The 16696-nt window shown below is 37.3% G+C and overlaps 1 protein-coding gene and 1 long non-coding RNA gene across 3 annotated transcripts in view; one reads left to right on the forward strand and one right to left on the reverse strand.

Moving 5' to 3' along the window:
• LOC134751414 (uncharacterized) overlaps window positions 1-16696 on the reverse strand; it is a 440348-nt gene that overhangs the window by 37706 nt on the left and 385946 nt on the right. The gene's annotated exons all lie outside the window — the stretch shown is intronic.
• On the forward strand, window positions 95-7379 carry LOC134748773 (malate dehydrogenase, cytoplasmic-like). Its single transcript, XM_063683555.1, has 6 exons — window positions 95-372; window positions 1346-1703; window positions 1792-2004; window positions 4952-5108; window positions 6369-6556; window positions 7272-7379. The coding sequence occupies exons 1-6, from the start codon at window positions 125-127 to the stop codon at window positions 7377-7379; spliced, it is 1272 nt and encodes a 423-aa protein (XP_063539625.1). The 5' UTR covers window positions 95-124.

A 16696-nucleotide genomic window follows, 5' to 3' on the forward strand; every position in this document is an offset into this window, starting at 1 on the left:
CTAGGTAACCTACCGAATCAAATCGATTCACATGAAGTTTGATTCATAATGTTTTCCCGACTTGTCAGGTGCTTGTCAGTTTGGTATGTTTTCTTCAGAGCGTTTTTAGATACCTACCTACACAATGAATTTCCAATGCGACTCCCCAGAAGAGCCATTACGAGTGCTAATAATTAATTCAAAATCTCCGGTTGCAAAATTCCTTGCGGTTAAAATCCTTTCTGGTGAAATCTTTGGAAAGAATCAACTCATCGACATTGTACTCATGGTTTTTACAAATGAGCAATCCAAGGCGACAGGCTTAAAATTTGAGTTAGAGAAATGTGCGTTTGCATGTACCAACTCTATTGATATTTCTTGCAATTTGCCAAGGTTCGTACTACTACTACTACTTGATATACTCCCGGTGAAAAGAAGAAGAGACAATAGGTATAATTTGTAAAACATAGGTAGAGTCAGACTAAGCTAACTTGGCAGCGATTTTGATAGGTAGCAAGTGTTATTTAAAACGTCATAATTTAATAGAACTGACTTTGCAGTTTGGTCTGACTCTAAAATGGCCTATTAGATGTCAATAAATGAGGTAAAGCAGGTAATTTATAAAATAAAACTATGAAAACGGATTATATCGCGTATATTTTTTCATGAGTAATTATCGCGGTAACCGAAGACAATATTAGGTAATTTATAATTAATTATAATGTATTAAATATATTAATAACGGGTCACTCACGTGTTTTAAGTCGAAAACGCTCGACATGTTTCACTCCGTACCGAGGAGCGTCATCAGGAGCTTGCGTCGACGGTGACGGACCGGCGCAGACTGCGGGCCGCAGCCCTCCGCGCCCGATGACTCGGCGCGGGCGCCGTTGGCGGCAGGGGGGGCGTGAAACATGTCGAGCGTTTTCGACTTAAAACACGTGAGTGACCCGTTATTAATATATTTAATATGTCTATGTCTCACGGAAGTTTTGTTATTAAAATTATAATGTAGGTATGACAATAAACGTGTACATTAAACTACTTTAGGTACTTACATGTACCTACCCACGGATGGTGCCAATAAGGTACTATAGCCATACATAGAAAATATTATTATACCTCATAAAACATTTAATGTGCTTTACCATACAGGGACGTAGCTAGAGGATATGGCGCCCGGGGCAGTCACCAAAATTTGCGCCCCTGACGACTGACAAAAGTTTCCCTGTTGCTGCTTTTTGCCCATTTTGGCGCCCCCTCTTGGATGGCGCCCGGGGCACTTGCCCCCCCCCAGCCCCCCCCCTAGCTACGCCACTGTTATAAGTTTATACCATACGATTAATAAATGTAGGTACATTCGTAGCATTTCAGATGCAGACGTGTTTTGTCTCTTAACAAATTTTGATAATCCTAATATGTTGGATTTTACCAAGATGAGTGATGATAAGGCATTGGATATGTTAGATTTGATTATCAACGTAGCCAATAACCTTCACGGATCAGTACAAGAAGTCCAAGCAGAAGAAACTGCTCAGAAACATGAAAAACATAAGAAAAAAACAATATTGCCTGAAAAGAAGGCCCGCAAGCCAATATTCATTACTGACGGTTTTGTGTCTATACATATTCTGATGACTTTATCTAATTTGCCATCTGATATATTTTTTTGCCCTACGCCTATAGCACCCATCGCTAAATCTGTTTTGGGCGAACATTTAAAGGTGGGATTACGAAAATAATTTAATATCTCTGAAAACGTTTTGATAAAATTAATCGTTTTAATAGCATTTATTTTTTTATTAAATCAAGGTCCAGTCCAAAGTCCTTAATAACGTTCTCGTTTGGGCCGCGAATGATGAAATATTTCACGTAGAGTTTGAGAAACCTTTAATCATTGAGGACAGAATGGGCGAGGCTTCGCCGTGCGACCGGGAAACTGTGGGCAAGAATGTCCTGGCCTTGATGAACTTGGACCACACGCAGTTTAGTTCTTCTTGGCTGAAGAAGGATCTCATAGCGAAGGTAAATTATCATCTTCTTTGGCTTTCTTAATCTTGAGGCGCCACTTGCTCCGTTGATAAGCGTCGTCGGGAGTTAGGCCGAGCTCCTTCATGTCTCTCTGGACATTCGTCCTAGCGAAGCGAAATCATCATAGCTAAGGTAAATTATTTAGTATAAAAAACAACAAGGATGGCTATTCGGGGGGAGTAACCAGTTAGGTCAAATTGCAAACTTTCTATACTATATATGTAGCTTCGAGACGAGACTTTCTGGTTTCCAACCGCACAGACGTCGTTTTGCTACAAAATTATATTGCGGCCCGACCAAGGTTAGGGTGACCTTGGACCGTCGAAAGCTTGGTTGGTCACCGTGTATCACGGACGGGCATTCATGGTATCAAATCAACAACGAAGGAAAGATTGCAAGCCTCACTCTTGCCAACGAAATAGATCAAGTTACTTTTATACAAAATGAACGTAATAATTTAATGAAACAGGTTTCCATAGTCCATAGAGTCGGGAGTATGACAATAGGGCGACATAACGCGTTATAGGACCGTCATGAATGATGTGCTGGATGATTTGTGCTTCCGCACCGCAACCGCAGGCCGGGGAATCCACCCACCCACAGCGGTGTTTGTAGTAGGCGCATCGACCATGACCAGTACGCAGTCTATTAAGTTTGCACCAGTCTCGTCTAGGGAGGTCCGATCCCATTATTCTGGAGCCAGGCGTGATATCAGAGCCTAGTTTTCCCGCCATTAACAAGTCCCACGATTTTGCCCACTCGCGTTTGAGATTAAATTGACTATCGCCTAGGTTTTTGGCGATGCTACACGAGAGATTCCTGGATTTGAGGCGTTGCTTGTTTGGCTCTAAAAACTGCATAACATGGTAGGTTTAGGGTTCTTTTGGATCTTGGACACTTCCCGAAGCAAGGCGTCCTTCCTCTTGAGTTCTGGCGGGGCAATCCGTGACAGCACGGGGAGCCAGTGGGAAGGCGTAGATTGGAGCGTCCCGGATATGACTCACATGGCTTTGTTCAGCTCGACATCTACTGTGGAGGCATGAGCACTGCCTAGCCACGCCGCTGCACAGTATTCTGCTGTTGAAAACACCAGAGATAGCGCTGATGTTCGCAACACTTCGGCACTTGCTCCCCAAGAGGTGCCACTTAGTTTTTGCACGATGTTGTTGCGACTCTGGAGTTTGCGAGCTTTGTTGGAGAGGTGTTGTTTGAACGTCATGGAGCGGTCGAGGGTGATTCCGAAATACTTGGGGGTGAAATTGTGTCTAACTAACGATCCATTCAGGGTCACCTTTAGTTCACGCTTGGCTAATAGGTTGTGCAAATGAAAGCAGCAGACCTGTGTTTTACTTATGCTAGGAGGTAATCGCCACATTCTGAAGTAGTCAGCCAACAGTGCCAAGTCACTGGATAGTGTAAGTTCCAGGTTGTCAAAGTTTTTGTGTTGAGATACTAGGCAGATGCCGAATACTAGCTAAAAGTTATCTAAATAACGGTTGCAAATAAGTCCCTATCACAGCTATGAACCCTGGCAAGGTTGAATGCTAAAGGGATAGATTACATAGTAAGGTCGTTGTTTAAGTAAACATAAGACAAACCCTTTATTTCACTTACGCGAGCGGAGCCGCGGGGCCGTCTAGTTTCCTTATAAGTTTTATTTAATTGTCCACATTATTGTGATAAATTGCTCATCTGCTATCTATTTTACTAGATTTTGTTATAAAATTCAATGTGTCATCATCCCTATTATAGATATAACGTAAAACAGATCTATACCTAAGTTTGAAGGTATTTCTTAGTATTTATTTTAAGAGTATGTGTAGTTTTTGCGTCAATCACGTCGATTAATCAACCCGTCTATTATCAGTTCCGCCCTTAGCCAATGGCCATGGTTCTGCTCGTGAAAGCATGTCAGAAGTTTGCACGAGTACGCAACAACCTGCCAAAACATCCAGACACGGCCATTGAGGGATTGTGATAAAGGTATTTTAAGATAAATTAAATAAATGAGTATGAGTATGAATAAGAGTTTACATTTATGGCAAATGTCGACTCCATAGCTTGCTAGTCTTACCGTGCGACAAAAACGCCGATGCCTGGTTATGACCTTAGATTTATATAATCCCTCAAAAGCCGTTTACATTTATATTATTTGATTATTTCCGACGTGTAGCACAACATTCAAGGCCCAGGAAACTCATTGAAACAGATATACAGCCCAAGGACTACTAGGTAAATAAATAAACAGGGAAACTAAGTGGCTCTGTGAGCTGTAGACTTCGCGAGTCTAAATCCGCCATTTTGACAAAAAAAAACATGAACTGAAAAATCAGGCGTTACTTAGCGGAAATCCATACTAAAACAAAAATATTACTTTGCCATGACTTTGCCTATCCGCGAAATAATAACGTGCTAACCCGTTATATTTATTTGCGTATTTTTAGATACAAGGAGAAAATAAAGCTTCGTGTTCACTTGACCAGAAACAGTTTTTGAGTTCTTTGTAAGCACAAGTTAATACGAATCCTCAGACAATACGAATCCGTTTATGTATACATTTCACCAACCACCAGCGTACGTGGCAGTCGCCATTGCCTCTAGGCTAGGCCACTCATCCGGTCACTGGGAACCATCTCAATTTCCTGGGTAAAAGCAAATTTGAGAGAGGCTTATCGCCTTGGTCATCAGGTTCTAACCCAGTCCCAGGCACAGGAAGTCTTGGTGACTGTTTCTTTAATATATTTATTTCAATCTTAATTTAATTGTGGTGTTTCTAGAGTCAATTAACATAACACACTGCACTTGGATCAAAATGTATGCGGTACTATACTGCGGTTTATAATATGTATTATATTTTACAGAAGTTACCATCCCCCGATTTATTATGTATACGTCATTAACTACGTTTATTTGTCGTAAATTAAAAATCTATTGTTTGTAGACGGTTGCAGTTGCCCGAAAGAATCCCTACGGAAGTATTTACAAGGCGGCATCCATTGCAAAAGCTTTGCATCAGATTTGGTGGGCGCGTCTAACCAATGCGACACTCTACACCAATATGGGAGTTATTAGTGACGGCTCTTTGGAGACTATAAAAGGTGCGTATTCTTGTACAGTCGCGATCAGATATATCCTAGCGGCCGAGGTGCTCAAAATATTTGAACAAGCACTCTAATACCTTTACAGTAGAGTTGTGTTCAGATATTTGTCACACAAAATAAGATCAAAATGAGTATAGTTTTTTTTGTTCTTATATACTGACAATTTGGTTTGACCAACTATAGGAGGCAAACGAGCAGATGAATCGCCTGATCGTGAGCGTTAAAAAAATAGACCTTTAGCATTACTTTGTTTCTGAAGAAATAACTTTTTGTGGTTTTATTTGTACAACAGGTAGAGAATGCCTTCAAGCCTTAAGTCTGCTTTTTGCATTACGTTATGAAACAATATCAATGACATATTAAGGTTTTAAAGGTTTAAATTGGCCTCAATATCAGTGTTTCTACGAATTGTTTAAAAAGTTGCTACGGGCTACGGCGTGTCGTAGCAACTCTAGACGCTCGCAGCGCTTTTCGCTCTGATGCCGATTCGAACTTAAAAATTCATGTATATTTGATCTCATTTCAACATCAGTCGCTCGTGCATCTCGCTCACATTTATTGGTGCGAGCGCGATACGCTACGAGTATTACCATATTAATGACAGATTTTTAAAGTTTACACAATAAGTAATAGGTACCTACATTTATTTTAGATGTCTACAGGATTTTTCACCAAACCAGCTGGTAAAGGGTCTCTTGATTGTTCAAAAACTGATGAGAAAGTTGCATTTCATCCACATGTGGGGCAAAGTAATCAAATGAAAGTTTTGAGTTGTTTCCTTAGGTTGGCTGGTAGAATTGACTTTTTAAATAATGATTTTAAATGATAAATATTTATTAACATGCATTTTGAATCGATTTGTTTTGGCTTTGTTTGATATTTTACAGTTAGTATTTTCCTTGTGTTGGTGTGGTGAAAAATTTTGTGTTTCACTCGGTGGCAAAATTTATTAAAACCCTCGTGCCTTGAAACCCTCGCAACGCTCAAGATTCCATTTTTCGAACCACTCGCTACTCTCGTGGTGCAATTTTGGAAACTTTCTCTTTAATGTCGGTATCAATATTAGCACTAGAGGTTAAACCAAAACTTTGCCCCCTTGTAAAACAAATAACTATTTCCTCATCATAGTGCTAACAAAGTTTTAGACCCATTAATGCGTTAAAAATGCACTGCGAGTAATGTAAAACAAATAACAAATAATAATGTTGAGAATTTAAACATTCGAAAAGCGATTAATAAGAACTTGTTTGGTTTTAGGGTGCCCCTACGTGTTGCCCATAGAATTTAGTGGTGACACTTGGACAGTAAATAAACGATTTCAGGAAGATGTTTATCTCAAACAAGAAATTAAAAGAATAAATAAAGCAGTAAAAGGATTTCATGAAAAGGCAAGTATATTTCTTATCTACGGGTTAATTGTTGCTAGTGACAGTGATGGAATATCAGTAGCACTTTATTGTTCGGGTGCGCTCTAAGACTTATTATCATAGGCAAGGTACGTTCGGAAGGGAAAACGTGGTTCAGGATCTCTCGCTATCAAACTCGCTACGATTGTGGTTCAATTTTGGAATCTTTCGCTTGCACCAACATAGCACGATGGGTTAAACAACAACTTTGTCCCCGTTTAGTAACTGTTTTTAGGGTTCCGTAACCAAAGGGTAAAAACGGGACGCTATTACTAAGACTCCGCTGTCCGTCTGTCTGTCACCAGGCTGTATCTCATGAACCGTGATAGCTAGACAGTTCAAATTTTCACAGATGATGTATTTCTGTTGCCGCTATAACAACAAATACTAAAAAGTATGGAACCCTCGATGCGCGAGTCCGACTCGCACTTGGCCGGTTTTATAGTTTTTATATACCCATACTAATTTTTAGCTTTCTAGCGGTCACTGAGGATTACCTCAAGGACAGACCTACGGACAGACGTCGGACATGGCGAAACTATAGTGGTTCCTAGTTGACTATGGAACACGGAACACTAAACAACGAACACCTAAAAAGTTGAAAGTTTAGTCATTCAAGGCCATTATGTCATTATTACGTCATATCAATGTCATTATTACGAATATAAGTTAAAACTAAAACGTAAAATTGGATATGTAAAAGAGTTCATGAAGGGCCATGTGTCTGCTCAAGACGATATTATTTTGTTTACAGTTGATACAGTTCTGCAAGAAGTTGCTGTTGGAGTGGGGTGGTTCTTCCTTGCTTGCAGTGGAAGAGGAAGAAAGTCAAGAAGAAACAGGAAACCTTCTACAAATATAGCGCAACTACAGCACTGTCGATCTGGTAAGATTTACTGTTGATGATTTAAACACTAGCATGTTCACTCTACCCTACCTACCCTACCCTACTCATAGTGTTGTGTTCCTGCCGGTAGGTAAGGTTGCCAGAGCTCAATGAGGGTGCGGAGCTGCGGAGAGTTAGGGTCGCCAACGCGCATGTTCTGCCCGCGCAGCATGGTTTCCCCTGTCACTAAGTCCGTCACTTTCGCACTCACATACTTGTTAGAACGTGACGGGCATGGTGATAGGCGTACCGTGCTACGACTTCTGGAGTTGCAGTTATACGTAGGCTACGGAGACTGCTTACCATCAGGTGGGTCGTATGCTTGTTTGCCACCGACGTAGTATTTTTTTTTTTATGGTGTATAAATATAAGTCCACCACTGGAGTATCTTTAATTCGTCAAGAAAATAGCTGCATGGAATAATACAATAAGTCAGAAAATACCAATTTATTCCATTTTCTAATTCGTCTAACAACCTAAATTTGATAATTACTTTGACCCATAACGATTCTCAGACTACTTAAATATTAAAACGTGTGTGAAGTCTTATTACCGGATTATCGATTCATTTCAAGTAGCTGACTAGTATAGACAGTATACTTAGTAGTACTTATTAAATATCGTGTCGTATCCATTATCCATGCATCCATACTAATATTATAAATGCGAAAGTCTGCCTGTCTGTGTGTTACCTCTTCACGTTTAAACCGCTGAACCGATTTAGTTGAAATTTAACACAGAGATATTTTGAGTTCCGGGGAAGGACATCATCCCTTAAGAGGGTGAAAAGCGGCGTGGAATCATGGTGGAATTGCGTAATTAATGAATGCCTGATAATTTGTGTGCATATTATGTTCAAATTGAATGATTGCTATTAGACTATCTCCAGGCGCTAAACTTACTCTAGCTGCTGTTACTGATTCCACGCAGACGAAGTCGCGGGCAAAATCTAGTTAGATATAATCATATAAATGATTACAGCACTGCTGTACCGTGTGCTGTATTTCACATTGTGCGAGTGTGCATTTAATTTGATCTTTCATCTTACAAAGGTCAACTTACATGAACGTTAGCGTTCTCATCCTAAATGGGAGCATGAAAGTGCGGTGATCGCGAATCGCATTATATGCAGATGCACCATCTAGTAAGAGATCTGGGTACACAACTAAGTTAAATTGCTTTCGTCTGTGACAGAGCCGTGTTAACTAACGTAGGTGGAACGGACGTTTATGAATAACAAACAAACCCACGCTAACTTACGTATAATCTGAACCTCACAAACATTATTATAGAAGGAGAGTTGGCTCCGGAAATATCTAGTTATACAATTAGAGAGAAATGGAATCCTTCTGTTTAGTTAAAAATACGGTATTTATTTCTTGATGCTCATTTAAAAGCTGCTTTTCGGTTGAGATCCGAGTAGCAGGCCAGTTAAAGGTTAATAGAATCAATTGAAAAAACTGTAGCCTTAATAAAGGCGAACTAATTGACGACTCATTTATAAAACTATGGGTTCCTTGTTGACTACAGAACCTTCTCTGTAGATTTGATGCTACTATGAAACACGCGACACAATTTTAATACAAATTTATCCACCCACACACTTACCTACATTCATAATAATCATAATCATAATCATTTTATTGGTAAAGCTAATTTACATGTCAGTCTGGTTACAACTTAAAAAAAATTACTGGAAATAAATAATCCTTACATAGTAAGCGCAATCACATTAAATATCAGTTTAAAACCAAAAAGATACAATTATATAAATCATACTTAATTATGAAAGTCAAGACTTAATAGAAAGTAATCAAGTAATTTTTACAATTATAATTCCTTGGTCATTATGAACTCTTCATAATTGTAGAACGGGCGCTCAATAAGCCATCTTTTTAGGCGGTGCTTAAAGCTGCTTGCATTAGGAGCCGCAGTTATATTAGAATGCTATAATCCATACTAATCCATACTTATATTATAAATGCGAAAGTCTGTCTGTCTGTCTGTCTATCTGTCTGTCTGTGTGTTCCCTCTTCACGCTTAAACTGCTGAACCGATTTAGATGAAATTAGGCACAGAGATAGGTTGAGTCCCTGAGAAGGACATAGGATAGTTTTTATCCCGAAAATCATCCCTTAAGAAAGTAAAATGCGGGGTGGAATTGAGATAATTAACGAAGTGCCTGCTAATTTGTGTGCATAATATGCTGAAATTTAGATTGCTATGAGAATTTTCCAGGCGCTATTCTTACTCTAGCTGCGGTTACTAAGTCCACGCCAGACGAAGTCGCGGGCAAAAGCTAGTAACCAATAACTCCACGTTTAGTACTGATATATGTAGTCGGGTAAAAATGAGCTCTTGATTGTTGCACCCTTTGCTGGCCTGCCAGTCTGGCCACTACTGATGAATAACTGCCAGACGCACTAATCTAGTTTACCTTTTTCCTGGGCCTAGCTCTAACGCTATTAAGGAAGTTTCAGTCAAAAATATAACATACCTACTCAGCTTTTCATGTGGCGATTCTTTCAGTCCAAAAACTCAATGCGCAACTCAAAAACTGGATTTTTTTGTCAGTGATAGGTGTAAACCTACAGTGGCGGTTGAATTTATGAAGCCTGTAGTTTTTACATCTGCTGAAACTGCTGAGAGGTTGCGCGTTGCATTTTATCGAACCTATTTTAAGTTTGCTTGAATAGTCATGCAATGTAGGTGTTGCCCTAACAGGGTACTATGTACCGACTTTATAATGTTTCAATACCATCCTATGTAAAAATGAACATGGACGCAATAAAGATATATGAAACATGACTGGCACCCCTTTACAGTGTCAATTAGTTTTTAAGTGGTATTTAATTTTGTACGCAATATGGGTAAATGCCTGAAATAAAAGCTTTTTATTTTATTTATTTATTTATTTATAATAATACCTACATTGTTAAAAAGCCTCTGTTTAATATTGTCAATTCAATTCAATTCAATTCAATTCAATTTATTTGTATCTGACATCATTAGTCCATAGAAATGTTAGTTACAAGCAAAACTTATTGTGTCTTTCTAACAAATACAAATGTCTAAACGATGGATAAGGACAAACGATTATCTCCTTCCGCCTGCGAAAAACCAAGGATTAGATCGCAAATAGGATTCTCTCTATTGCTGTTTTCCACCAATAACACATACCAATTAAATCTCATTGTGTTATCATTCGCTAGTGCACCTCGCTTGTAAAGCCTGACCAGTAATATATGATCATTGTCAAGAGGTTATTCTCATGTATGGAGTGACAGTTCAGTATAGTATGAAAATAGTACATTTCGATGCTAGTGCGGAAAGTATGTCACTACCTCACGAGTACCGAGATATAGACGAGATATAGATTCAGACGGGACGAGTGAAGAATGACATATCCGCACGTGTATCGAACGACGTTTTTTAATACAGTTGCGAAAAAATAAGAAAAGCAACAAGTAAGGAATGGAATTCGAATGAATTCGAAACTTTTATATTATTAATTCTGTGACACTGACATCATTGACATTGACATTATGAAGAGGTATTTTTCTAGCTTTTATTCGACTAGAATAGATTTTGTTATTATTATTGAACCCACTTCAATGAAAGTTTTTTTCAAATGCATGTTCTATAAGACAGAAACAATTGTAAATATTAAAACATTGTACTATTATTACCTAAATATCGTTATTTACGATTATTTGTGTATCGTATATTTATAAAAACAATATCAAATGTTGCCTTTGGAAAGTTAAAACATTCTTGCAGTAAGAAAATACGCCTCTTCTTTGACAGGCGTTCCGTTCCATTCAGACAACTTATTAGGAACGGTTTTTCAACATTAAAAAATAAACGTGTTATAATACTTATAATGATGAAGAGGTAAGTAATAAAATATGAAATAATGCATATTTTTCGTTTTCTTACATTAACAGTAGGTTTTTATGTTGATTACGACGTTTAAAGCAAACTAATATTAACACTTATCAATAAGTAGTCATGAATTGGAACAAGTAAAAATTTAAAAAATTGGAAAAGTAAAAAGCACTAGTTCGCGAAAACCAACTTTCCGCACGCTAAACAGCCACGAAAAGTAGCACTTTTTTAAGCAAATGTATTAAAAAAATAGTTCCAGTAAAATTCCGCAACATGGCGCGTGATCATATATTACTGGTCAGGCTTTACCAATGATTCATTGATATGATAGTATTAATGTCTAAGACAAAATCGTTCTTCGAATTCGACAGTTAGATCAAAGAGGATTTATAATAGGATAGAGCGGTACTGTCATAGTAAATTCACTGCCATCTATCGACACACGAATAAAATTAAAAATAAAAATATCACAAAATGTATGTATATATGGATAAATGAGTTTCTTTTCGATTTTTTCGATTTCGATTCAGATTTTGACCCATGTTCTTTCACTGATATGCCTTAAAATTGTTAAATAACAAACGAAACCGTCAACGCCATCTATCCGAGTAGGCCAAAGGTAGAATCAAATTTTCTTGATTTTCGAGGCACTTTTTTTCCTTAGACTGTATCCATCTATTACGAAGTTATATCTATCTTTGGTAAGATTATTTATAGAAACGCGTGACACTGGCATTAATGACATATGACAATTACAATCAATTGACAACGACAACTATTTTTTCACCTCAGCAGCTCGAACAAGGGTACTTGGCTACTTAAAAACAGTGAGCAAAATAGCATTTTGCTCACTGAGTGAGACAAATTGACATTCTTGACCTTTATATTCAAATGTCATTTCAACATGCGGGGTCTAATACAAGTTCGATACTTGGATTTTATTATCACTGTCCCTTTCACGTCGTTAGCAAATAGAAAGAGACAAAAAAGTTCAAATGACATTTAACGGTATATTGACGGTTTATAATAGACCCCCGAAAAACGTCAAGATGCATCGTTCCAAAACACGTATGAGTATGAATTCTAAATAATTAATTAATGAAAATAAAGATTGAAATTTGATATAAACACTATATTTTACATATTTCATTGTACAATTAAAAATAATGAACTTAAAAATTACACAGATTATCAGTATCACGCAAAATAAATAATTCTACTTTTAACAGGCTAACTATATAGTTTGTCAAAGTTCAAACATAGACAGAGAGAATCATACTATATTTGTCTTACATTAGTACTAGCACTCAAAAGAAAAGGATGTTTTGATTTTGTGATTGATTGCGGAATATCTTAAGAAAACATGAGTGACTAATAAATAAGTGATGAAGAAGTATTAAAGTTTTCAGGTTGTCTAATATGTTCTCACTGCTGAGGTAAAATTTGCGTGTACTACGCGAGATCAAAGTTATTTACATCTCGTGCGCTTTTGAGTACCTTACTACGCTCAAGATTCTATATATATATATATATCATATATATATCTATATATATATAACAGTCTGTTTGTTACGATACTTATAACGAGAAAACGGCTGAACCGATTTTCATAGTTTTTGATTTGTTGGATTAGTCTCCGTCCCGAATAGCAGAATAACTTTTAAAATCATTGGAAAATTTTACTAAAACAAAATTGATCATGATGAAAATCGATCTGACGTCAAGTGGAAAATACGGCCGCCATCTTAAATTCTACGTTTTTGTTCTGATCAAGATGAAAATCGACATCACAGGATCTGAGAGGCCCTTTACCTTGTACCTGGGGAGGTACAAATATTCGCGGAATAAAGTATTTGCAAATTAAGTAAAACGATAGAAGTATTTTTGTTTTTCAATATATTTACCTCGAGTTTAATGCAATTTGCACTTGTGTTAGCACCTTTGCCCCGTCCCATCTGAATCACATCATGGTTCGGCTGCGGAGTATGCGGCCAAACAGAAGCATATAAAGTAGTCTGCCTTGGAACCAACGTATGATTTCATACCGGTGGCGGTGGAGACTGCAGGATCTTGGGGTGCGGAGGCTAAGGAGTTTGCGTGGCAATTGGGTCGGCGACTAAGAGAAAGGGGTTGCGATCATCGCTCCGAATCGTATCTGGTCCAACAATCTTGGCAATTCAACGGGGCCAGTGTCATGGGGACTTTTGGGCCGACGGTCCGAAGTGGGGACTTGGCCTAGTTTAATTTAGTGTTTAAGGCCGTTTCATCGCTTTGCCGCTGTCACATTTCGCAAGAAAGAACGGGAAAGATCATGCGCGCCAAGTGTCAATTTTGATCGAATTTTGTCGATTTTTGTTTATTTTAAAAACGTTACCTTACAATATCGAAATTCGAAAGCTATGAAATTACTATTTAAGTTAAGATTGTTTTTTCTTCTTTTTTTGTTGATAGTATCATATAATAAATAACCGAGTAAAGTTTGATTAAAAGTCCGAGTTAGAGGTTACTTTGGGAATTAATTGTATCGAGCGAAGTGTCATAATTAGTGTATCGGAAGCTATGTTATTAAAGATAATATAGTCAAGAATGAAGCCTGCTTTGCTGTTCATTAACTATGTATATTTGCTACAATTATAAATCATATAGATCTTTATATAAAAACAATAATTTCTAATAATTTTTAAGAAAAAAAAAACGACTTCAATGGGGGATGCCGCTGAAAGCATTCTTAGATTCCAGACAATGAAATGAAAAAGACAGCATCTTTTGCCTAATTATGTAGAAAAGGAGGTAAACCGACCCACTTTTCTAGTAGCATTTCGTTTTTGTAAGGGTCGCAGTTCTAACCTAACCTAACCTACTTTTCTGGTAGCATTTCGTTTCTGTAAGGGTCATAGCTCTAACCTAACCTAACCTACTTTTCTGATAGCAGTTCTGTTCTGTGAGAATTGCAGTTCAAAACACACCCACCCACCAAACCCACTTTTCTAGTAGCATTTCCGGGTCCGGGTCTGGGTCCGGATCCGAGTCCGGGTCCGTGTCCGGCTGTCCGGGTCCAGATTTGGGTCAGTTCGGTCCGGGTCCGGGTCCGAGTTGGGGTCCATGTTCAGACCCGGGTCCGGGTCCGAGTTCGGGTCCAAGTTTGGGTTTGGGTCCATAAGGAAGAGAACAAATCGCCAAACGTGAACTATGTGTCATTGAAGAGTTCCATTCTGATCATCATCAGCAGTTCCACTTCATCAAATGTCACTTTTTTAAATGTAAATGCTGGATTTGTTGATATAAATACAAAAATCGCTATATGTATGCCTTTCACATTTGAGGAGTTCCCTCGATTCCTCATGGATCCCATCATCAGAACTCGAGCTTGACAAAAATGTTTCTTGAAAACCTAACTTGCTTAACAAACATAACGAAGAGGACAAATCGCCAAACGTGAACTATGCGTCATTAAAGAGTTCCGTTCTGATCATCATCAGCAGTTCCACTTCATCAAATGTCACTTTTTAAAATGGAAGTGCTGGATTTGTTTATAAAAATACAAAAATCACTATATGTATGCCTTTCATATTTGAGGAGTTCCCTCGATTCCTCATGGATCCCATCATCAGAACTCTAGCTTGACAAAAATGTTTCTTAAAAACCTAACTTGCTTAACAAACATAACGAAGAGGACAAATCGCCAAACGTGAACTATGCGTCATTGAAGAGTTCCGTTCTGATCATCATCAGCAGTTCCACTTCATCAAATGTCACTTTTTTAAATGTAAGTGCTTGATTTGTTGATGAAAATACTAAAATCACTATATGTATGCCTATAACATTTGAGGAGTTCCCTCGATTCCTCATGGATCCCATCATCAGAACTGCTTTTTGACAAAAACGGGACCAATCTGTATGTATATACTTACAATAAAAAAAAGAATTTTCAAAATCGGTCCAGAAATGACGGAGTTATGGAGTCCCAAACATAAAAAAAAAAAAAAAAACAACCGAATTGAGAACCTCCTCCTTTGAAATCTTGAAGTCGGTTAAAAAAAAGCATTTTTCAGATTGATTAATTCATTTATGAAGACTATCAAAAATATTTTTTATCTTTGCCCTCAAAATGAGCCGAAATAGCCTCCTTCATAAATTGTAAATATTCAATTTTGTATCTTAAATTTATCTATATTTTGAGAAATAAAATAAAAATGTGGGTCTAAAAAAATGAACAATCCTAATTCAGTGACCGCTAAACATATGGCACAGTACAGCGCACTCTGTTTTGGATGTCGAACTAAGGGGCACTTTTTTTCTTAGACTTTACCTCTCTATTACAATAAATTCTCTTTGCTAAAATTTTCAAACTAACAACTTACATACCGACTGAGCAAATAAATTAAAATTTTAAAACAATGACGTGTTTGAACATAAGCTCTTTGATGTTTTTACTATCAATAAGAATCATCGAAACGTTAATAGCATTGAACAAAGTGCGATTACGGCGATCCATCGGGCAGATCCTTGCCCGGGGACTAAGGGAAGAAACAAATAAAAGCGCATTTACCGAGCGATTAATATTCGACGGACTACGGTCTCGGCTCCCTGACCGCTTCGTTTGTTTAACCTCTTCTGTCAATTTGATTTCCGACCTCCGGGTATGTAATTTCCATTACGGGCCCAGAAGCTTTGTTTATCTACGCGCAGATGAATAAGGCTTTTTTTTAAGTGCTAGGCGAAATGTTAGATTACTGAGAGGATATAGTCACTAGGTACTTTAAGAAAAATCTCGTATTATCTTACACTGATACTCTAAGTTAAAACGCAGTAACTCTGTATGCATTCCATACATAGATACCAAAATTTTCTTTTGATTGACACAACAAGATACAATTTTTTTTAAGTAGTGCCGATATGTAAGAAAACAGTAATTTTATTAAATAAAGGTGTGTTGGTACAGTCAGTAGTTAGAAAAAGTATATAACTACTATAACTAGTTTCATGGTTTCATGTTTTTACTTCCTTAATTAAGTATTTAAGAGATAATATATCTTGATTTTAGTTGTAAGTTGTATTTCTTATAACAACGGCCTTAATCCAGGCATAATTCCTTAGTTGGATTAGTTTAGTTTATTATATTTATTTCTAATTATAGTATAAATTATTCTTATATTTATATGACAATTTGGCATAAGTATAAAATGTCAACAATGGTAATTAAAAACAATACAAATTATGAAAACTAACAATTGATAAGTTAAAAGGGTATTTGAAAATTAGGATTATTCATTTTTTTTAATGTTTTATTTTGAAAACCTTTTCGAGATATGAGATTTTCAAACAGTTTTCGACATTTGCTGCGATATACCTAATAATCAAGGATTAAAGATATTTCAAGAAATATACTTATGACCTTAGTTTGT

Source organism: Cydia strobilella, chromosome 2 (genome assembly GCF_947568885.1).
Source record: "Cydia strobilella chromosome 2, ilCydStro3.1, whole genome shotgun sequence".
Taxonomy (NCBI): Eukaryota; Metazoa; Arthropoda; class Insecta; order Lepidoptera; family Tortricidae; genus Cydia; species Cydia strobilella.

Bases quoted from the DNA above. Each gene is read 5' to 3' on its own strand.
- LOC134748773 (XM_063683555.1), top strand. From the start codon at position 125: ATGAATTTCCAATGCGACTCCCCAGAAGAGCCATTACGAGTGCTAATA. The intron at 1,704-1,791 runs GTGGGATTACGA...TATTAAATCAAG, and splicing joins TTTTGGGCGAACATTTAAAG to GTCCAGTCCAAAGTCCTTAA. The intron at 2,005-4,951 runs GTAAATTATCAT...TATTGTTTGTAG, and splicing joins AGAAGGATCTCATAGCGAAG to ACGGTTGCAGTTGCCCGAAA.